This window comes from Erpetoichthys calabaricus, chromosome 14, assembly GCF_900747795.2.
Source record: "Erpetoichthys calabaricus chromosome 14, fErpCal1.3, whole genome shotgun sequence".
Classification (NCBI taxonomy): domain Eukaryota; kingdom Metazoa; phylum Chordata; class Cladistia; order Polypteriformes; family Polypteridae; genus Erpetoichthys; species Erpetoichthys calabaricus.
Genome location: NC_041407.2, coordinates 18,050,894 through 18,073,317, shown reverse-complemented (window position 1 = coordinate 18,073,317; position 22,424 = coordinate 18,050,894). Strand labels below are relative to the sequence as shown.

At 40.4% G+C, this 22,424-nt stretch overlaps 1 protein-coding gene across 1 annotated transcript in view; it reads left to right on the top strand.

The window, feature by feature from the left end:
* The window catches only part of LOC114664449 (protoheme IX farnesyltransferase, mitochondrial), a 170,995-nt gene that overhangs the window by 131,659 nt on the left and 16,912 nt on the right, over window positions 1-22,424 (top strand). Inside the window, exon 5 of the mRNA XM_028818528.2 lies at window positions 5,121-5,191. Coding sequence (XP_028674361.2) covers window positions 5,121-5,191 — 71 coding nt within the window. The remainder of the gene's footprint in view (window positions 1-5,120; window positions 5,192-22,424) is intronic.

Sequence of the window (22,424 nt, the reverse complement as noted above, 5' to 3'; positions counted from 1 at the left end):
GCATTAAAACGTTAATTTGCATTAAACTATTTAATTGATAAAATCATCCAGCCCTACCTGGCCCCCTGTGTGTGTGCGCGAGCGTGGGCATTATGTGAAAGAGTGGCCCCTGTGATGGAGAGAGCAAATGCCCAATCCAAGGATGATTGCCATTTTTGTCCACTGCTACTCCGTGCACATTAAGCTTTGTCCACAAGACCCTAGCCAGGATTAAGCAAATCTGGTAATTTTCTCTATAGGCAGACCCTGGCTCGCCATTTAAAGGTCACTGAATCCAAGGATGTGCTAGAAAAATGTTTACAGGTTTTTCTTTTTTTTTTTTTTTACTTTATTTGTAATCCCTCTTGTTCATACCTGGAAATATAAGTGGTACATATGAGGTTTCTGAAGTAATTTAAGTCATTTTTGATCACTGGTATTAGGCATACACAGCCTGTTGTTTTACCAAGGTAAACTATTCTGCTGCCTCATTTGCTTAAAATTATTTGTTAGTCAATCGTCTGGCACACACCGTAAAACATGACAGCATTTCAACTTCCCTGTGATTTAAAGATTTACTAATTTAAGACGCCACATGATTCAGTATTCCTAGAGTAACAAATCACTTGGGATTTCATTCGGTGATAATATTACTAAGATGTGCTCTGTATTAACAGCAGCTCGGTAGCAAGCAGTGTGACTTGTGTGAAAATAATCCTGCATGGACAAAATGGCTGTGTGTATGTTTTGTTTACATAGTTAAGAATTTTTTTAGATTAAAATTATACAGTTTGAGACAAGTTTGTACAAGTGCCAGTGGATACAAATACAGAAACCCAAACCGTGCAGGAACACAAACACTACCTTGTTAAAAACAATCGTATCGTAATTTTGTATTCACTTCAAAAAAGTAATTCAACAATGAAGTCATATTAGCATAAAATCCGCCTGCACCTTTGTCATCAAAACAGACGTTGTTGACTGTGTCTGTGTAGAGTGTGAAGTTATAAACAGCAAATGTCCCATACAGATGGGCCTGACAGTGACAGGAAGTAGTGAACTGTATTGATGGAAAACAGATGATGCTTGTAAAAGAAGGCAAGCAAGCTAACAAATATGAAACAACATGACACTTAAGTTGATGTATTTCAGATCTGCAAACCTTTACGACAGCACAGCCATGAATACTGTTACATGTTAATGGCATATTTCTCGCCCAGAGATGAAAAGCAGCTGGCCTCTTTATGCGGGCAAGTGCATGACAGCACATATAAATAACTATACTTGGGGGGTTTGGGGGGAACAACCCAGGAATGAAATAAAAGATTATATTATTAATCACTTCTTCACATTGCACTTGAATTTTAACTTCTTTTTCTTAGAGTTGTATAGGCTTGTACCATTTTTCTTTTCCCCGTAAAATAATCTTTATTGAAAGAAACATAACAAAGCAGATAGATTAAAGAGCCATGGGTCTAACATCACTACCTCTGTTCTGTCTGCCTCTTTGTCATATCAGATATATCTAATACTAATTAGTGCCTCGTGTTTCAACATATCCCTCTTGCTTTTAGGTACACTTAACACATGTTTTTGCATTGCATACCTTCAGAAAAGTCTTTTCAGCCATGTGGAAACCCACCTGTTCATCACTGTCACATCAGCAAAGTCACTATTAATATGTATTAGGCTTACCACTTCATTGACAGTTACTCTCTGTGAATATGTTCAACATCTCCTCAAGTCATTGAGGTGGATGGGCCCCCAAGTTGTTTGTCACTGACACTCCTTAGCTGGTTTTAAACATGTCAGTCTATTGTAATGCTTCAGTGCCACAAAGTCCTGTCACCACCCTGTCCTGTGAGTCATTTAATTTCTGAACTTCATACACCTTCAGCTCACAAAAACAAATGTTGGTGCATGTGGTAAGTGGAGTGACCATGTTGATGCCTCTGCTGATGAAAGACAAGGTCATGCAGATACATAAGCTATAAAAGGCTATACTGCTCCCACCATCCTACCTTGTTCACATTTAGAATATGGTATGCTGTATATATGTGTGTGTATATGTATATTTTATATATATATAGTGCCTATAAAAAGTATTCACCACTTTGGATGTTTTTACATTTTATTTTTATACTATATTGAATTACAGTGGGTTTCCATTTGGCCTTTTTGACACTGATTAACCAAACCATGTGAAAACACATCTCTGCCAAGTGGTAGTGCTTCGTCGCAGCGCCTCCTAGAAGGCATGTAAGAGAAGAGGGGAAAATTAATAATGCAAAATACAGGGAAGTCCTAAAGGAATATTTGATGTGGTCTGCAAGAAACCTTTCCAGCAACATCACGACCCCAAGCGTAAAGCTAAAGCTACACAGGAATTGCTTCAAAACAACAATGTTAATGTCCTGGAGTGACGGAGTCAGAGTCCAGATCTCAATCCAGTTGAGAATTTGTGACTGGACTTGAAAAAGGCTGTTCACATATAAATGCCTTTAACATCTCACAAAGTTTGAGAAGTTTTGCAAAGAAGAACAGAGAAAAAAGTGTGCAGATGGGCCAGGCTGATAGAGACCTAAGCACACAGACTCAAAACAGTCGTGGCTGCCAAAGGCGCATCATTTAAATACTGATTTGAAGGGTGAATGCTCGTGAGATGAATTATTTTACATTTTATATGTGTAGTTAATTTAGGTCAGTTTGTGGATATCTCTTTCTGCTTTGACATTAAAAGAGTCCTTTTTGTTGATTTGTATCATAAAAAGCAATTTAAATCCACTGTAATTCAATGTTGTATGATAATGAAATGAAAAAACTCTGAAGTGGGTGTGTAACAGCCGACCCCTTACCCAGCCGGCAGCCATACTACCAGGACCTTTTGCCTGGATGAATTACTGAGAAAACCTATCAATACCAAGCCGTACCTCTAACAAGTAATAATTTTCCCTCCTCCCCAATCGACGGTTAAAGACTAGCAAACAAAAGCAAATATGTAAAATAAGTGTGGGAATATATTAAATACAATACAATGACAGATACAAGAATATAAATCCACGATGTAAAATATATCTACACATATATATATATATATATCTGGCGCAGACGTCCGAGGTTCAGTTCCCTGAGAGGGGGGTGCAGTGAGTGTGTACGCCTGATAAGCCCAGAATTAGGGCGAAACACGTGTCGCGTAGTCTTTGCATTATTTGACAGTAAAACTATTTTAACCATTCTATGATCTTCTTCTCGCAACTGAAAGAGGGCACCGTGGCGGATGTTAGCCGACTTGCTGACCAACCACAAGCGTTACCTGGTAGGTAACCACCCATACAATCAGATTGTGATTCAGACTATGAATGCAATGTGTATATATATATATATATATATATATATATATATATATATATATATATATATCCCTCCACCAAAGCAGCTAAGTGAAAACAACACCTGTACAATTACAAAACCTCCCTTGCCCCTGCAAACATATAACAAACACAAAACACAAATTGAGTCCTGGTAAATCACTGTCAAGAATACGGATGACTGATCAAAATGGATGTGTTTGAATCTCCCGAATAAAACAGAACGACCTCACCGTGCTTCCTCCGCGAATGGTGGATTATAATGTCCAACCCCGGGGTTTCCGTCGATGATGGTGTTGTTGTAATTTCGGCAGAATGAGAATCAAACTGGAACCAGGCGCGATGTAAATAATAGCAGAATAATGTTGATCGGTTGTCGGTACTTGAAATCTCTGTCTCTCTCCCTCTCCTCCCTTCTTTCCATCCTGATGGTTTAAATAATGATGAGCCGGATGTAACTGTTAAAATCCCGGTCCTGATGTGTCCAGGGGGTCGCTGCCTCCCTGCAACACCCTTCCCCGTTTCTTATTATGGGGACGACATTTTAACAGACACACATTAGTTTAAACGGGGTGCTAAGACGAGACGCGACTGGGTGCAACACAATAAACAACAATAACTATGTGGCCCCGCTACAGGTAGATGGTGGTTGACAGTGAATACTTGTTTTAGACTCTGTGTATTGAAACAAATACAGAATTTTATACAACTTTTTACGTAACAAATCCAAAACATAAAACGACTATATTTATATCTTTTCATCAACTTGGTTAAATAATTTCTTATGCAAATATTTGCCTTTAAAAGTCTTAAAACGTTTACAAACAGTGGACTTCTGAACACAGTTAAAGTGTTACTCATCAGCTCTGTTTAAAAACACTTGTCCATGAGAACTCCTAAACTACAGTGGCCACCTGTTGTGCTTGTATTCTACTACTATGGAAAATTGTTAACTAATGGTGTCAGTTGGTCCAGGCAATAAAACATAGTCAAAAGTCAAAACTAATGGTCAGAAAAAGAATACTCAAAACCAAAATGCTAAGACAAAAATTCAAAGTTACTAGCACAAGCAAATTGTCAAAACTGAATATTTCACAAGGCGCTAGTTGCCAGTATCTTTTAGGTTTTATCCACAATCTCGAATAACTGGGAAATACTTCTGGCTGCCCCCTGCGTAGCAACACTCGGGCAACGATAAAGAAAAAATACCACAAAATGGCAGCACCCGTATGAGATAATAATGGTGTCACGGTAAGGCTTGAAACATTTTTCATCCAGAAAAGCACTCTTGATTATTTATCCAGAAAAGCACTCTTAAGGTGAGAATAAATGAAACAGTTTGGTTCTCCAAAATGCAATGATTTCCTCAAAAGGTCCAGAAAGCACCAGAAAAAATGTACAAACATCTTGATTGTAAGAGCTTGTGCTTGCAGGGTTTATTACCTACATTTTTATGTATAGATAAAAAACAGTGTTTTCTGTTTTGAGCAACTTGAAATAGACATCTTGTTGTTCATATTGCTTAGGCTTTCTGGTGTCAGCTCCCAGGTTTTGTTTTAAAATTGCTCTTCCTATCTACTCAAGCTTTTAATATAATAAAGCATTGCTTCACATGAGAGGGAGTTCATATGCCAGTATTTGAGAGAGTGGAGGGTGTCACAACAGTTGCACACCTCCCACTATAAATTAAAATTTTGTAAGTCATCTGTCCTGTTGCTTTCTTTTTGTAACTCTAAATCCATCTTCTCTTTTGTTTCTCTTATTTTACCACAGTACTTTGAAGTTCCTTTTGACTCGAACATGAATCGGACAAAAAAAAGGCCCCTGGTGCGTGGACAGCTCAGGTACGTAATGAGAGGAGCAGGTGGTGGCATGCAGGTACCTTTTTTTTTTTTTTTTTTTACTTCAGTTACCTTGATGATTTTCGTCTCTCCTCCTGTCTGGGTGAAGCAGACTGTACGACAGGGTGGCTTATGAGTCTGTTGAGTTCAAAGTGTTGACAACAACATCACAGCATCTAAGTAACAAGCAGCTAAAGAGGTTTTTTTTTTTTTGAAGGTTCTGAAGCATTTTAGGTTGTTCTCTCTTTTGTTTTTTTGTTGACTACATTATTTAATGGGACTTAATCACAGTTCAGATTTCTGGTTGTCCTGATGTAAGAAAACAAACTCTGCTGTCTTACTGGTAATATTTATTAAGTGACAGACTATTTTAACTAGTTATATCTTTTTACATGTCAGCAGTGTTTGTGGTTTATAAAGCCTCATATTAAGGTAAACTGATTATCTGACAGTTGTAGTCACTCTGTGCTTTAGCAAATGGAAGTGATGATCTCACACCTGCCTTTTTCATTATTCTACTATATTAGTAGCTTTGTGCGAGATATGATAATAAAACCATACTTTGTCCTTTGTTAGTGTGTGTATGTAGAAGATTTCACTTAACACATTATTTCAGAAGTCCAATAACCCCTCCTTTAACCGCCACCTTATCGTGGTGGAGGGGTTTGCGTGTCCCAATGATCCTAGGAGCTCTGTTGTCCGGGGCTTTATGCCCCTGGTAGGGCCACCCAAGGCAAACTGGTCCTAGGTGAGGGATGAGACAAAGAGCGGTTAAACAAACCTCCTATGATGGAAAACAATTTTGGACGGCGTTTTCCCTTGCCTTTGGACTTCTGTGCTCGTCACGGATTGTCCATAACGAACACCATGTTCAAGCATAGGGGTGTTCATATGTGCACTTGGCACCAGGACACCCTAGGCCTCAGTTCGATGATCGACTTTGTGGTCGTGTCGTCGGACTTGCGGCCACATGTCTTGGACACTCGGGTGAAGAGAGGGGCGGAGCTGTCAACTGATCACCACCTGGTGGTGAGTTGGCTTCGATGGTGGGGGAGGATGCCGGTCAGGCGTGGTAGGCCCAAACGTGTTGTGAGGGTCTGCTGGGAACGTCTGGCAGAGCCCCCTGTCAGAAGTAGCTTCAACTCCCACCTCCGGCAGAACTTCGACCACATCCCGAGGGAGGTGGGGGACATTGAGTCCGAATGGGCCATGTTCCGTGCCTCTATTGTTGAAGCAGCTGACCGGAGCTGTGGCCGTAAGGTGGTTGGTGCCTGTCGTGGCGGCAATCCCCGAACCCGTTGGTGGACACCGGCGGTGAAGGATGCCGTCAAGCTGAAGAAGGAGTCCTACCGGTCCCTTTTATCCTGTGGGACCCCGGAGGCAGCTGATAGGTACCGGCAGGCCAAGCGGAATGCGGCTTTGGTGGTTGCTGAGGCAAAAACTCGGGCGTGGGAGGAGTTTGGGGAGGCCATGGAGAACGACTTTCGGACGGCTTCGAGGAGATTCTGGTCCACCATCCGGCGTCTCAGGAAGGGGAAGGGGAAGCAGTGCAGTGTCAACACTGTATATGGTGGGGATGGTGCGCTGCTGACCTCGACTCGGGACGTTGTGGGTCGGTGGGGGGAATACTTCGAAGACCTCCTCAATCCCATTAACATGCCTTCCAATGAGGAAGCAGAGCCTGGGGACTCAGAGGTGGGCTCCCCCATCTCTGGGACTGAGGTCACCGAGGTGGTCAAAAAACTCCTTGGTGGCAGGGCCCCGGGGGTGGATGAGATACGCCCGGAGTTCCTCAAGGCTCTGGATGTTGTAGGACTGTCTTGGTTGACACGCCTCTGCAACATCGCATGGACATCAGGGACAGTGCCTCTGGATTGGCAGACCGGGGTGGTGGTCCCCCTCTTTAAGAAGGGGGATCGGAGGGTGTGTTCCAACTACAGAGGGATCACACTCCTCAGCCTCCCTGGAAAAGTCTATTCAGGGGTCCTGGAGAGGAGGGTCCGTCGGATAGTCGAGCCTCGGATTCAGGAGGAACAGTGTGGTTTTCGTCCTGGTCGCGGAACAGTGGACCAGCTCTATACCCTTAGCAGGGTCCTGGAGGGTGCATGGGAGTTTGCCCAACCAGTCTACATGTGTTTTGTGGACTTGGAAAAGGCATTCGACCGTGTCCCTCGGGGAATCCTGTGGGGGGTACTCCGAGAGTATGGGGTACCGGCCCCCTTGATAAGGGCTGTTCGGTCCCTGTACAAGCGTTGCCAGAGCCTGGTCCGCATTGCCGGCAGTAAGTCGAACCCGTTTCCAGTGAGAGTTGGACTCCGCCAGGGCTGCCCTATGTCACCGATTCTGTTCATAACTTTTATGGACAGAATTTCTAGGCGCAGCCAGGGCGTTGTGGGGGTCCGGTTTGGTGGGCTCAGGATTGGGTCACTCCTTTTTGCAGATGATGTTGTCCTGTTTGCTTCATCAGGCCGTGATCTTCAGCTCTCTCTGGATCGGTTCGCAGCCGAGTGTGAAGCGGCTGGGATGAGAATCAGCACCTCCAAATCCGAGACCATGGTCCTCAGCCGGAAAAGGGTGGAGTGCCCTCTCAGGGTTGGTAGCGAGATCCTGCCCCAAGTGGAGGAGTTCAAGTATCTCGGGGTCTTGTTCACGAGTGAGGGAAGAATGGAGCGTGAGATCGACAGGCGGATCGGTGCGGCATCCGCAGTAATGCGGGCGTTGCATCGGTCTGTCGTGGTGAAAAAGGAGCTGAGCCGCAAGGCGAAGCTCTCAATTTACCAGTCGATCTATGTTCCTACCCTCACCTATGGTCATGAGCTATGGGTAGTGACCGAAAGAACGAGATCGCGAATACAAGCGGCTGAAATGAGTTTCCTCCGCAGGGTGTCTGGGCTTTCCCTTAAAGATAGGGTGAGAAGCTCAGTCATCCGGGAGGGGCTCAGAGTAGAGCCGCTGCTCCTCCGCATCGAGAGGAGTCAGATGAGGTGGCTCGGGCATCTGATCAGGATGCCTCCTGGACGCCTCCCTGGTGAGGTGTTCCGGGCACGTCTAACCGGGAGGAGGCCCCGGGGAAGACCCAGGACACGCTGGAGGGACTATGTCTCCCGGCTGGCCTGGGAACGCCTCGGGATTCTCCCGGAAGAGCTAGAAGAAGTGGTCGGGGAGAGGGAAGTCTGGGCATCTCTGCTCAAGCTGCTGCCCCCGCGACCCGACCTCGGATAAGCGGGAGACAATGGATGGATGGATGGACATTATTTCAGTGGGAACAACTGTGGCACCGTTTTTTTTTTTTGTTTGTTTTTTATTTCGCCTTATACAATTTCTTGTATTAGGAATTTGTTAGTTTTCGCATACCCCTTGGGGTCAGAGCACAGGGTCAGACATTGTACAGCGCCCCTGGAGCAATTGAAGGTTAAGGGCCTTGCTCAAGGGCCCAGCAGAGTAGGATCTCTTTTGGCAGTGACGAGGATTCGAACAGGCAACCTTCGGGATACCAGCACAGATCCTTAGCCTCACAGCCACCACTCCGCCCTATGAAAACATTTTACATAATTTGCATTGCTTCACAGTCTCACTCACATCTGCATGGGTTTTCCACTGGTTTTACTCCTACAGAGAAATGTAGGATAGATGAATTGGGTATTCTAAGTTGCTTCTGTGATGGACTTGACATCCAGGCCTGTTTTCCACTTTGTAGTGCTGCCTTAGAAAGGCCCCAGGCCCCCACATCCCTGAATTTTATTAAGTGGTTTTAAGAATGTTATGCTGTTTTACATAATTTTTGCTGCCTTCATTTTGGAATGTTGCCTCTATCAGTATGGAGAGAAACCAGGGTACAGTATTTTGCGCTGCTGCCTCACAGTCCAGGCACTGGCTGTTTGCATGTATTCACCACATCTGCATGGGTGTTCCAACAGGTACATTGGTTTTCCTCCCTTGTTCTAAACACATTTGTGTCAGGTAAAGTGGCACCGCCAAACAGGCCTCCTGGTCCCAGTCTGGTTTCCTCATTGCACCAGCTGCTACCAGAGTAGGGACCTTCTTACTCTAACCAACATAACATTAAGCCATTTCAAAGTAGGTATATTTTCTGTCTTCACCATCTTGTTGTCTTATATTCTTGTCTTTACTTATTAGTCTTTTTGGCCACCTGGAAATCAAGAGTTTTGATTGAAGTAGTCCTGGTCCATTTCCTGAATAAAATGACATTGAATGTGTCTCCTTTTACATTTTTAGGAATTATACTGTACATTTTCAGATTATCAAAATTATCCATGTTATGCTTATTTACAGTACCTACTTACATTATTCACCTAAACTGAATGACTTGTCGTGGTGTGTGGAGACTAGTGTGAGCTGTTTGTTTTTGGCTGCTTTCTGACATTTATTACTTCATCTTGTGCCAAAGGGGTACAACATTTCTTTGTGTATTTGTTTTAATCTTGTATAATTTCTCCTGTATAGATACTTGGGGAAAATGTGAGTGGGGTGACTGTTACCTAGCTGATTATTAATTAGTTTTTGAGTCAGTGAAGGTAATCAATTTAAGAGTAATTTTCTCACTCCTGGGGATTCACATGACTATTAGTTTTATATTAACCAGTAGATTAATCATAATCTTTTGCCCTATTAAGTTATTTTAGGCTAGATTTTGCATACACAGGATAACATTGTCTTTTGCCTTTCATGATGTTGATTGCAAAAATGAACTTAAGCATCAGAAAGTACTTCAGATGCATCAGCATTATGCATCAGAAAATACTACATTTTACATTTTTATGTTTTCCTTTTGCACCATGACCTCTTACATTATGTATGGTCTAAAATAAGTTGGTAGGCTGAGAGAATCCTCATTTATTGACTAATATTGCATAAAAAGCCTGACCATATTTAACCTGTGTATTTATGTGTGCAGTACACTTTAACTGTTAGAGAAGGGTTTTTAAAAAGCTTAACTGCTTTGATACACCTTGTTTGTGCTCACTGAAGAGAGTTGTGAATTTACTGCAGTATTGTTTTTTGTTTAGATGTTTGAAAATACTGGCACAATTTGTGCATTTATCACTATGTTTGAAACAACCAACGGTGTTTTGCTTTGATTAGCAGTAGACACTTAAAGCACTGTATTTAAGGTGTATAAATTCAAATGCAGTTCAAAAACAATTCAATGAATTTTACTACAAAACACTCTAAATGAATAGTATAAGACCTTGAAACTGTTTAAATGAAGGTAGAAATATTCCTGGAACCTGAGAAAAACTTCAGACAACTTGGCTTAGTGGAGACATTAGCAGTTTTGCCTGCTATAGTGATTTTTTCTTCACTACAAGGCTCACTGCAATACATTCACTCTTTATTTTTAGTTTTTAGACTCAGATTTGTGTTAGTTTTTTCCAAATAATTTTGACACCATCAATTTGACACAGTTTTCGCACAAGGAAGAAAACCGTAAATGAGAGCCATGTAAACAGCAAAGCTACAGAAACCAGTTAGAGAAAATGCTGAAAATGAATAATAATGATTTTTGTGTAGAACTTTGAGTAAGCCTTTCTTAATTTCTATCTCTCTCTCGTTGAATGACTGTGAATTTACAGACTAAGAGCTGAAACAAGTGTATAATATAAACAGGCTTGGTGCAACTTCTAATTATAAGATTATCTGAAGAAACCTCCAGTCGCCACATTTGGGTCTAATATAGATATGCCCTGTCAGTTCAGTCCCATTAGAGGCTATTTGTAGTCTTGTATTGTACACCCCTGGCTTGTTCAGCCATGAATTGGGAATAGGACATTTTTTGGGCAGATTATTTGGGCGTTTTATTTACACCATATGTTGGCCTAAGTGGCACGATCCTAAAGAAACAATGCCCCTGTCTAATGGAATACTACCAATACCATTTACTAAAAAGGCTGCATAATTTTTCAGAGTATTCCTAAAATTTTCAGTCACTCTTCAACTTGGTAAGTGTGGGGAGGTTTGTTGTTTTGTGCTTTACAAGGAAGGACAATGGTGTCAGAGATGTTAAAGTGCAAACTAGACATGAGTATGAAATGACAATTGTTCTGAGTAGTCAAAGCATTTTTTGAGGCTGCAGTGAGCTTCTTTCCTAGCGTAATGCCCATTGCTACAGTATACTATGTCATTGTCTCTTCAAAGCATATAACAATCAGTCAGGTACAGCAGGTGATATTAAACTAAAGAGCACCTACTTTGAAATGTAAATTGGAGTCTTCAGACTGTTTATTTCAACATCAAATAGCCTGTCAACTACCACATCTGAAGGTGAGCATTTCCTGTGTTTTGTTTAGATAACAGAATATTTCTTAGTGGCTTTGCTTCTCTTTCCGTCCGCTATCGCTTTAGCACACTAATTTAGTCCCTTTAGATGCTGTTTTAAACTTAAACAAAGGGTTTTGAAGTTAATTTCTTCTAAAACCAAAACAAAAAAAAAAATACTTGTGTAAATCCTATTATTTCCTTTGTACAGTATTCTCTGTTCTGAGTTAAAATAAAACTTTTGTTGTTGCTTTTTTTATTTTTGATGTTAAATTTGAATTAATTTGAACATTTTTAATTAATTTAATAAAGAAAATAAGGATTATTTACAAAGTATCAACAATTAGGAACTATAAATAAATTCATTCTTTCTTAAACATGCATAATCTACTTAAAGTTTGCGGGCTTTGCCAATATGCGGTAGCGAACATTTTTCTGCAGATAATTAGAGAGAAGTTTAAAATCCTAAAGGTTAGACAGTTTTTTTTTCTCCATTTTGTGTTCCCCCACCACCATCCCCACCCCCCCAACTCAGTGCTTGTGTTGTGTAGGCATTCAGAGCCAACGTTACAACAATCAAGTGACGCTTTTATCTACACTGGTATCTTGTGCACACAGCTGAATTTTATATTCGGCTTTTTGCCCCCCATTATCTAGTTTCCTTTTCAGAAATAAAGTTTATATTCTTAAGAAAAGAAACTAGCAATCGGTTGCTTGTGATATATGTGAAATTCTGTTGCTGTTGTGGATTAAAAAAAGAGAGAGATTAGGTTAAACATGGCAAGATGTATACTTCTGTATGCCTTTGTGACACTTCATATTAAGTTTGTAATGTATTTTTTTATTTTTTGAATGGATTCACCTTTCTGTGTTCTGCTGAATGTCTCTTTCTCCAACACACCACAGTGTCACAAAACTATGTATAAAGCATTTGATGTCATCTCATACCTGGTACAACTTCATTTGCCAGATAACTTGAATTTAAAAAGAATTGGTCAGCTTTTAATAATATTTAACAGCTGCATTCAAACGTTCCTTATAAATGTGTTTTTAAAGTGACTGCAGATTTCTTGTGTGACAAAGTCTGACCTGAAGGCTGATGGGCTTCAGCTGTGACCAAACACTAACTCTGCAGCAGTTGCTGAAGCTGGTCCTTTCATGTGCCAGAGCTAATTTCATATTTAATTTCATATTTCAACAAATAGCTTTAAAGCCCTCGTGTCTGTGATTGAATTCAGGTGCTGTATAAGAAGTGAACATTTTAAACCTGTAATAACTACTAACTAACAAGATACTCCTAAAGGCCCCTATGTTTATTTTCTGCCTCTTACATTTTTTTTTTTTTTAATTCTTATGCTTACTATTACCTGTAAGAATTGTATACAGATATTTGTGTTCAGCTAAAAAGTCATATAAAATCAGATACCCGTTCTTACTTGAGCAATTTGAAAAGCAGTGACTGATTAACACCTGAAACACAATCACAAAGAAGCTCTGTGGACAAAATGTTTATGGAGTGGCAGCTAGAAAATTCACTCCTCAATTGTTACACAGATGAACTTGAAATTTACACATTAATGCCCTGTATACTTTGTGCCACAATTCTCTTTTAACTTCATTCTGGCGCTGACCTTTGTCATCTAAACTTGAATACTCAGTGCATTTGAATAGAGGCATTCATTTGTGTCAGGCCACAGTATTTATTTAATCAAAAATTCACTTCTTCTGATGCGGTGACTCCTCCCTGCCAGCATGCTGCCTTCAGTGTTGCATTTTTAATTTTATTCCTGATTTATTCATCACAATCTTTAATTGGAGGGGAGATGGATGATAAATTCAATTGCTTTGTGTGCTCTGTCACATTAGGAAACTGCCCAGATGCTGCAGTGTCATGGTGCCTTGTGGTTAAATTCGGTCTCTATCAGTGCAAGAGGAGTCGCCATCCGGCTGACGCCAGCCACGCCAGGAGCAGGGTCAGAGCCAGGACGCCCAGCTATAGTTTGTCCTCTGGGGCCAACCGTTGACATTTGACCCTACCTTGCTGTTCCCTCCTATTGCTGAGGACTTATGCCAATTAATGCTTACACATGCATTTTCCTATCCAAACTGTCGGTGCATATTTCATGAGATGCAGCTGGTACTGGGATACCTAGAGTAGTGTGAGATGTACACCAGAGAGGGCAATGTTGAGGGCTTTGAGGCCACAGCTAACATAGCCTCGTAGGACATAAGGAACAGTAGGCTTTTGTTCAACGTGAATAGGCTGGCCCCATATTGCTTTAGGTAAGGGGAGTCTTCCCATCCCACTTCAGTTGGAAGATAAGACGCTGTTGTTCTATACATATTTTGCTTCTGACATCTTTTAAATTTTTGGCTTATCATTCATGCATATTGAAAAGTTAAATATGTACTTTAAGATCCCTGTGCTAGCATGAGAAGGGGCTTTCCCCAAGACCTTTGTTTGAATGATACAGTATTCTCCCTACACGACCACAATATTAAATTAGATAATCATCACCAGCATCCTGCTCAAAACTCTGAAGTTCCCTTTGTGAATGAGTGGGACGTTGAGAATTTAGGAAATCAATTGAACTAAACTGGGACTTCAGAGACACATATTTACATGAACAAAAACCCTACTGTCCCAGTTATGACAAAATTATTTACAGTAAATCTAAACTTTTTAAAATGTCAGTCCTAAAAACTGTTCAAAGAGATCCACATTGCTTTCCCTCCAACATTTTAGGTAACTTTCCAAAGTTGTCAGTGATATTGGCAGACAGTGAACTGGATTTTTGCTCTCCCAAATTCATTCACTCTCCAGGCTTATACATGTAACATTTGGGTCATTAGTAATATGAAATGGTTGGCTTAATTCTTCTTATTGAAAGGTAAATTGTTTGTTTAAATATTACAGTCTTCCCCCATGAGCTTAGAGTTATTTCTATTTAGCTTGACTGTTCAAGTAAAATGAAATGTTGATATTGCATTATGTTTCTGAATGGTAGCCTGGCATTTTGCTTTCAAGTATGTCTGTGTTTCTCTAGTCATTCAAAGTCTAATAATTGTCTAAATGTATAATTATTTGAAAAAAACAAAAAAGTGGTGCTCATGTTACTGATAATTGCATTCATATGTGAGACATATGGCCTATCAATTTAACAACATTCATGAACAGAGCTTTTGGTTTCCTCTGTGATTTAAACTTGTAAAGCAATCCTGCTCATAGTATAGCTATGGAGTAAGTAGTTTCAGGATTTTACAAGCAGAGAATGGGTCCAAATTTGACAATTGAATAATTTTAAATGTAACTATTACCTGTCAAAGATATTTTACTATAATCAGAGTTCTGGTGTGATTACAGCTAACTTGGATGACAAGCTGGAACCCTGAGACCCTGCCTGTTCCTAACACTCTGCTTGTATTGTGCACAAAACATGGCAGGCTGCAACTATGAGATGTATCTTCGTGGAATTGGGATATCATTAAATAATTCTCATCCAGATATCCTAAAGGATGTGTAGATTTGAACAATATATAATTTGACAATGCTACCTAAACAAGCAGTACACCATTTCCAAAGTTTGTTAACAAATTCATTAATAAAATTTAATATACAAAGAAAGTAACAAAACGTATATGTATGTGTTAAAAATATAAATGTATAAATTTGTTATAATGTCAATTTCCTGTATAAAGGGGCTGGCATACTCAATGTTTGCTTCCTGTCTCAGCTGCCTGTATTAGTTGGAAGAGTCTCATCAAAAAAAATATATATAATTATAAAAATAAAAAAATGCATATTTATTTGTTTAGCTGGATTGTTTGTGCTTGTTAATTGAATATATTGTTTTAAAATATAATTAAAGAGAGAAGTGTATTTGGCGAGATTAACTTGTTTTTGTATGTAACTAGGGGGCCACATCCCCTGCTCACTTCGCTCGCCAAACCCCTACCTCGCCAACGCTGCACACCATTGTGAAAAGGGGGGCTGAACGCATTCCAAGGAGACACGGTCGCTCCTCTGAAATCCCTCTTAAACGATGATACAATGGTAAACAAAAAGTTTTTTTTTTTTTTTTTTTTTAAACCTCGTCTATGCTCGATCAGCTGCATCTCGTGCGGTGCTTCGAACGTTTAAAAGCCCGTACAGCAGCTGTCCTTTTATCTCGATGCCTTGTCTTTCTTCTCCCCCAGGCATTGTCAAACACTATTCGATCTTCTTTTCGCTGTTCCGTTATTTCACTGAGTAATAATTTCCATTTGTTTGCACTAATGCGATCTTTACTATCATTTTCTTGAGACTTTCAAATTTTCCTACTTCCATTGTCTCTAACCTGTTCTGCATGTGCATCACGCCAACATTTTTGAATTCTTTACGACGTTCTACTTTGTCTATTTCCAGCCCCTCGTTCAAAGATTTTTTTATAACAGAGAGATAAGCATAATAATTAATTGAGTGGCATTATTATGCAATGCATGTATTTTATGTGGCAGTTATATATACAGTATATATATATATATATATATATATATATATATAGAGTGTTCATGCACGGAATGACAGGTAATCCAAAGGAAGTCTTGGGGTGTCACCCGGCTGTCCCCATTTACTTCAAAGTCTGAAAGCTAACTAAAAGGATGTTCGTTGGCGCTATTTGCAGATGAGGAACAAAGGTAGCCTCTCTGGGGCACTCAAGTTCTGCTTGCCGTCTAGGCTCTTGGTCTAGTTAGGAAAATCTGTGTCACAGATTGCTTCCTCAGCAAAAGATACCCCTTTTACAACCAGTTCAGAATTTATGGACCGGTAACCAGAAGGGGTGATGTCAGTTGACCTCACTGGGTGTCTTCTCAGCACTGTGGAGGCCAAGGGAGAGGACAAGATTAGTGGCAGCACCCCCTCTTATTCTAGAGATGAGACGAGAACCGAAGGTGATCCTCTACCACACATAGGTCTGAATCGCAATCTGATTGTTTAGGTGGTCACCTACCAGGTAAAGCTTGTGGTTGGTTGGCAAACATCTGCCACGCCCTCTCAGTAGCGACAAGCAGATCATAGCCATGTTATAGAGTACCTTTCAAATAAATCAAAGAGTACACAACATTTGTTTCGCCCTAATTTGGGCTCATAAAGTGTATACACTTTTGCACCTTAAGCGCTGACTTCCGAGGTTCGATCCCTGCAAAGGGATTTAGAGATAGATAGATAGATAGATAGATAGATAGATAGATAGATAGATAGATAGATAGATAGATACACACACACACACACACACACACACACACACACACACACACACACATACATACATAATCCCAAGGGGAAATTCACAAAATTTGATTTAATTCAGTGCCAGCCCTCATTTTGTCAAATAGTATTGCATACTGGGCAGCTAGTCATATTGTATGCCTCTTTCTGTATTGCAACTGTTTACAAGGGGTAATTATGTTTTATTCCATATTGGTATCTTGCTCTAAGCCCCCTTAAGAATAAAGATTCTTAACTCAAGAGTTCAGTATGCCTTAATGATTTCTTATTTTGCCAATCCCAGAGGCTGAATGGTGTCTAGTGTTTGATATTTAGAATTACGAGCGAGTTACTTAGCCTGATAGTGCATTAACTGTAAATAAATAAACAGATAAATAAGTAAACGTAAACATAAGTACTATGAGTTTGTAATTGTGAAATTATTTTAACATGGGAAGTCATTCTATCAGTGTATTTCTAGTATTATGTTGGAATATTTACTTTGTTGTCATTATTATATAATGAATATACAGAAAAGTGTACTTATTGTGTAAAATTTGCCAGCAGTGCACAGTAGAGTGGTAAATATATAATTGGATAATTATGTTACTGAGTGCAGTTTGAAAGTAAAGGCTGAGGCCAGTGTGGCTCACCAGATTAACTTTGAATCGAGACCCTCATTTCTCCCCCTCCAATGAGGTGTATTGTCTTTGCCAAAGAAAATACTGTGCAATTTGAAAGTAAAATAAGCAACTGTAATCTGTATGGTTTCTGTGGGGTTTGAAGATGAAAGCATCCTTTTCTGTATTTGGCATGAGTTAGGCTTATGTATGCTTTTCATAGTGAGGTACAGAACTGCACACTTCAGGCAGATCAAAATTAATCGGAACAAGCAGCTGTCAGTGAGTGTCAAGAATCTTTTAATCAGAAAAAAGTCTGCAGTGTGGCTGTGTGCTCTGTGATATTTCATTTTGGAATATGACATGGCTGCATTTACACCTTACAGTTAAAAGGGGATTTTTGACAAAAATGTATTTAATATATATGTCTGATCTTGACATTATGTATATTTGATTTTGATTCTTTGGCAGACTGTTCATACTTACTTTGATTAAGGATATGTATCAAATCCCTGCATTTATGCAAGTATTTACTAATTAACAATCATCTAGATATGTGGAATCATGTTTATGCTGTATGCTGATATCATAATGTAATCATTCATACGGTATTCTACTGCACTAGCTGTGGCGTCATTCATTCCAACTTTTCTATAACAGAGAATACCACTTTATTCTCTACTGATCTGTCCCTCCAATTGTACTTTTAACAAAGCAGCACCAATGCTCAAATCCACAGTGCCAGGCACCCAGACTTGAGCTTTATAGCGCACTTGCTTTACCTTCTACTTCACAACTCACTGTGCACGCCTCATATCATGCTATCTCTTTTCACTGTCTAGATCACCTCTCCTTCTTCATTTGTTAATTTACCCTATTGATCAGAGCTCTTCCTTGTACGTCCCACCTAAAACAAACAAAATGGGCCCGTATGCATGCCACTATAATAAACAACAAAAGAAACTGAGGAAAAGAAAGCTGTCTGTCTCCAACAATGTGTTTGACTAGGTTTTAGGGAGTTCCGCTGTATGGTGCAGTCGGTTCAGAACTGATTGCTTCCTTCCAGCAGAGGTAGTCTTTAAAAGCGTGAGAGTGGAAGGGGTGGACTCCCTGGGCATCTACTTGGTGCTGCAGAGGGATGAGAGGAGGAGAAGGTAAGCACTTTCACCCCTTCTTAACCTGGGGTGATACACACACACACACATATATATATATATATATATATATATATATACATACATACAGGTGCTGGTCATAAAATTAGAATATCATGACAAAATTGATTTATTTCAGTAATTCCATTCAAAACCTGAAACTTGTATATTAGATTCATTTATTACACACAGACTGATGTGTCCAAGCACATTAATAGAGAGACGAAGGGAAGGACAAGATGTGGTAGAAGAAAGTGCACAAGCAATAGGGATAACCACACCCTGGAGAGGATTGTGAAACAAAACCCATTCAAAAATGTGGGGGAGATTCACAAATAGTGGACTGCAGCTCGAGTTAGTGCTTCAAGAACCACCACGCACAGACGTATGCAAGACATGGGTTTCAGCTGTCGCATTCCTTGTGTCAAGCCACTCTTGAACAAGAGACAGCGTCAGAAGCATCTCGCCTGGGCTAAAGACAAAAAGGACTGGACTGCTGCTGAGTGGTCCAAAGTTATGTTCTCTGATGAAAGTAAATTTTGCATTTCCTTTGGAAATCAAGGTCCCAGAGTTTGGAGGAAGAGAGGAGAGGTACAGAATCAACGTTGCGTGAAGTCCAGTGTAAAGTTTCCACAGTCAGTGATGGTTTGGGGTGCCATGTCATCTGCTGGTGTTGGTCCATTGTGTTTTCTGAGGTCCACGGTCAACGCAGCCATCTATCAGGAAGTTTTAGAGCACTTCATGCTTCCTGCTGCTGACGAATTTTATGGAGATGCAGATTTCATTTTCCAACAGGACCTGGCACCTTCACACAGTGCCAAAGCTACCAGTACCTGGTTTAAGGACCATGGTAGTACCCTGTTCTTGATTGGCCAGCAAACTCGCCTGACCTTAACCCCATAGAAAATCTATGGGGTATTGAGAAGAGGAAGATGCAATACGCCAGACCCAACAATTCAGAAGAGCTGAAGGACACTATCAGAGCAACATGGGCTCTCATAACACCTGAGCAGTGCCACAGACTGATCGACTCCATGGAACGACACATTGCTGCAGTAATCCAGGCCAAAGGAGCCCCACCTAAATATTGAGTGCTGTACATGCTCATACTTTTCATGTTCATACCTTTCAGTTGGCCAACATTTCTAAAAATCCTTTTTTTGCATTGATCTTAATTGATATTCTAATTTTCCGAGATACTGAATTTGGAACTTTCATTAGTTGTCAGTTATAATCATCAACATTAAAAGAAATAAACATTTGAAATACATCAGTCTGTGTGTAATGAATGAATTTAATATACAAGTTTCACTTTTTGAATGGAATTACTGAAATAAATCAACTTTGTCATGATATTCTAATTTTATGACCAGCACCTGTATATATGTGTGTGTATCTGTTACATAAAAAAATTTTATTCTCTTTGAAGAGAAACTTTGAAGTCCCGCGAGACTACTTGCACGTCACGCCCTACTTACAATTTCTCGCAGACACCTTAACGTCCCGGGAGACAAGGAAATGAGACAAAAGGACAGCTGCTGTACAGGCTTTTAAATGATCGTCGCGCAGTGCGACATGCAGAACACGCAGCTCGGTAGCAGCAGCTGCTGTACAGGCTTTTAAGTGATTGTCGCGCAGTGCGACATGCAGAATATGCAGCGCGGTAGCAGCAGCTGATTTGTCCGCATCTCCTTAGCGTGCATTCAGTGTGTGTGTATATGTATATATATATATATATATATATGTATATATGCACATACAGTGCATCCGGAAAGTATTCACAGCGCATCACTTTTTCCACATTTTGTTATGTTACAGCCTTATTCAAAATGGATTAAATTCATTTTTTTCCTCAGAATTCTACACATAACACCCCATCATGACAACGTGAAAAAGGTTTACTTGAGATTTTTGCAAATTTATTAAAAATAAAACAATTGAGAAAGCACATGTACATAAAAACGGTGAGAATAAAGTAGAATTGTCGAGAATAAAGTCAACATGTCATCACACAATTACACAGTACCCAGGTACATTACACAGTATAGAAAAAAATAAAACTACAACAAGTTGGCTTGTAGTATAGAAACAGTATTCACACATTTGAACATAATGGTCCACATCCGACCTTTTAAAAGCAAAGTATCTCCAGACAACAAACGTGACTCCTTTTTTTGGCAAAAGTTCTTGTGTGTCATCATGTTCAACTTTATCGTCTGCTACAGCTTAAGTTTCGGAATGTTCTCTGTCCATTTTCACCATGCAATACCTCCACTACCGCATGTACTCCGTTGCATGCCTGTTTAGAGGTATAGCAGTAAAAAAGAGCCCCCGCGGAACACCTGCACTAACACACGTATTCCGTTGCATGTGTGTTTAGCGGTGTAGCAGTGAAAAAAGGCCCCCCCTTAAACAGTTTCCCTCTGTGCCACGTTCTGAGCGTTGTTTAGGCAAAATACACCATTGTTGCGGTATCAGAAAAATCTATACCATAACAAAAATAAAAAACGGTTTTTGGTATGAACCGGTATACCACCCAGCACTTATATGGAATTGTAATTACCAGTCTTTTTTTGGGGGAGGTGAGATATTTGCATCATTGTATTCCAGAAAATGTTATGCGTACAGTTTTTTATGCATAGTTATACTGCTTAGAGGCCCAATAGAAGAATATCAGAGGAACCATGTTCGTAGGTATATAAAAAGGTATTAATGATTTGTTCTGAGAGATTACTGTGCAGATTTTACTTTGGTAACCGGCAATGACACAATGCAACTTGACAACTAATGTAGTTAGCTGTAATAGCTAGAGTGTAAATGAAAATACTCTGCATTATTTTATATTTTAAACAACAAATCCATATTACTAACCGAGAATGCTAAACCGGATGATGGACGCAGGCACATCCGGCAATGGGCCGTAGCTGCAAAAAGACGTACTGCGCAGGCGCAAAAAGAGTCCGTGAGGGTCGGCTGAGGAGCCGAGAAAGGCGGATAGAAGAGGGCGAGAGAGGCGGATGAGGGGCCGCGAGAGGCAGACAAGACCACAGAAAAAAGGAGTGAGCACAGGAAAAATTGAGAAATGAGGCGCAAAGAGCACCGAAAAAAGGAAACGGCACATAAAAAAGTATTCAAACGCAAGCAAAGCACGAAACACATTGCACACGAAACTAGACCCAAAAAAAAAAAAAAAAAAAAAAAGAGGCTCGCGCACAACAGCAAGGCACCCCCCCCCCCCCCCCCCCCAAAAGGCACCGGACGGGACACACACCAAGAGGGGGATTCAACAAGCCCATGGAACACAAAAAAAAGAACACAAAACCACCCCACAGACCCTACAAGCAAGGGACGGGACACACACAAAGAGGGGGATTCAACAAGACACAGGAACACAAAAAGAAAGAAGACGCTCGCGCGACAACAATCCTCAACCCCCCCAACACACACACACACACACACATCCATAAGAAGTGACGCCCAAAGCCACATATTCTAAAGTGAACATCAACACCTTCACACTAGACAGCATAGGTGTCAGCATTGGTGGATCTCCTTACAATAAAGCACTATTAACCGTTCAACTGCAGAAAAAGAAACATATTAACAGTGACTGCGATCCTTCTTATTACTTATCCATATTTCGCATGCTGAGAAAGAAACAAGTCATGAATACACGGTCACGGGTACAAAACGAAAAGGAAAGGATAACAGGAACAAACACACGAAAACGAAAGAAACAACAAAATAGACGGCTATGCAGCATAGGTGGATCTCATTACAATAAGGCACTATTAACCGTTCAACCGCAGAAAAGGCTCCATATTAACAGTGAGTGCAATACTCCTTATTACTTATCCATATTTCTAAAAGAAAAAATGTCTCGACTCCAAAAACGCAAAGCTCAACTAAAGCTTCTAACTAACGATGTACCTAAAAGT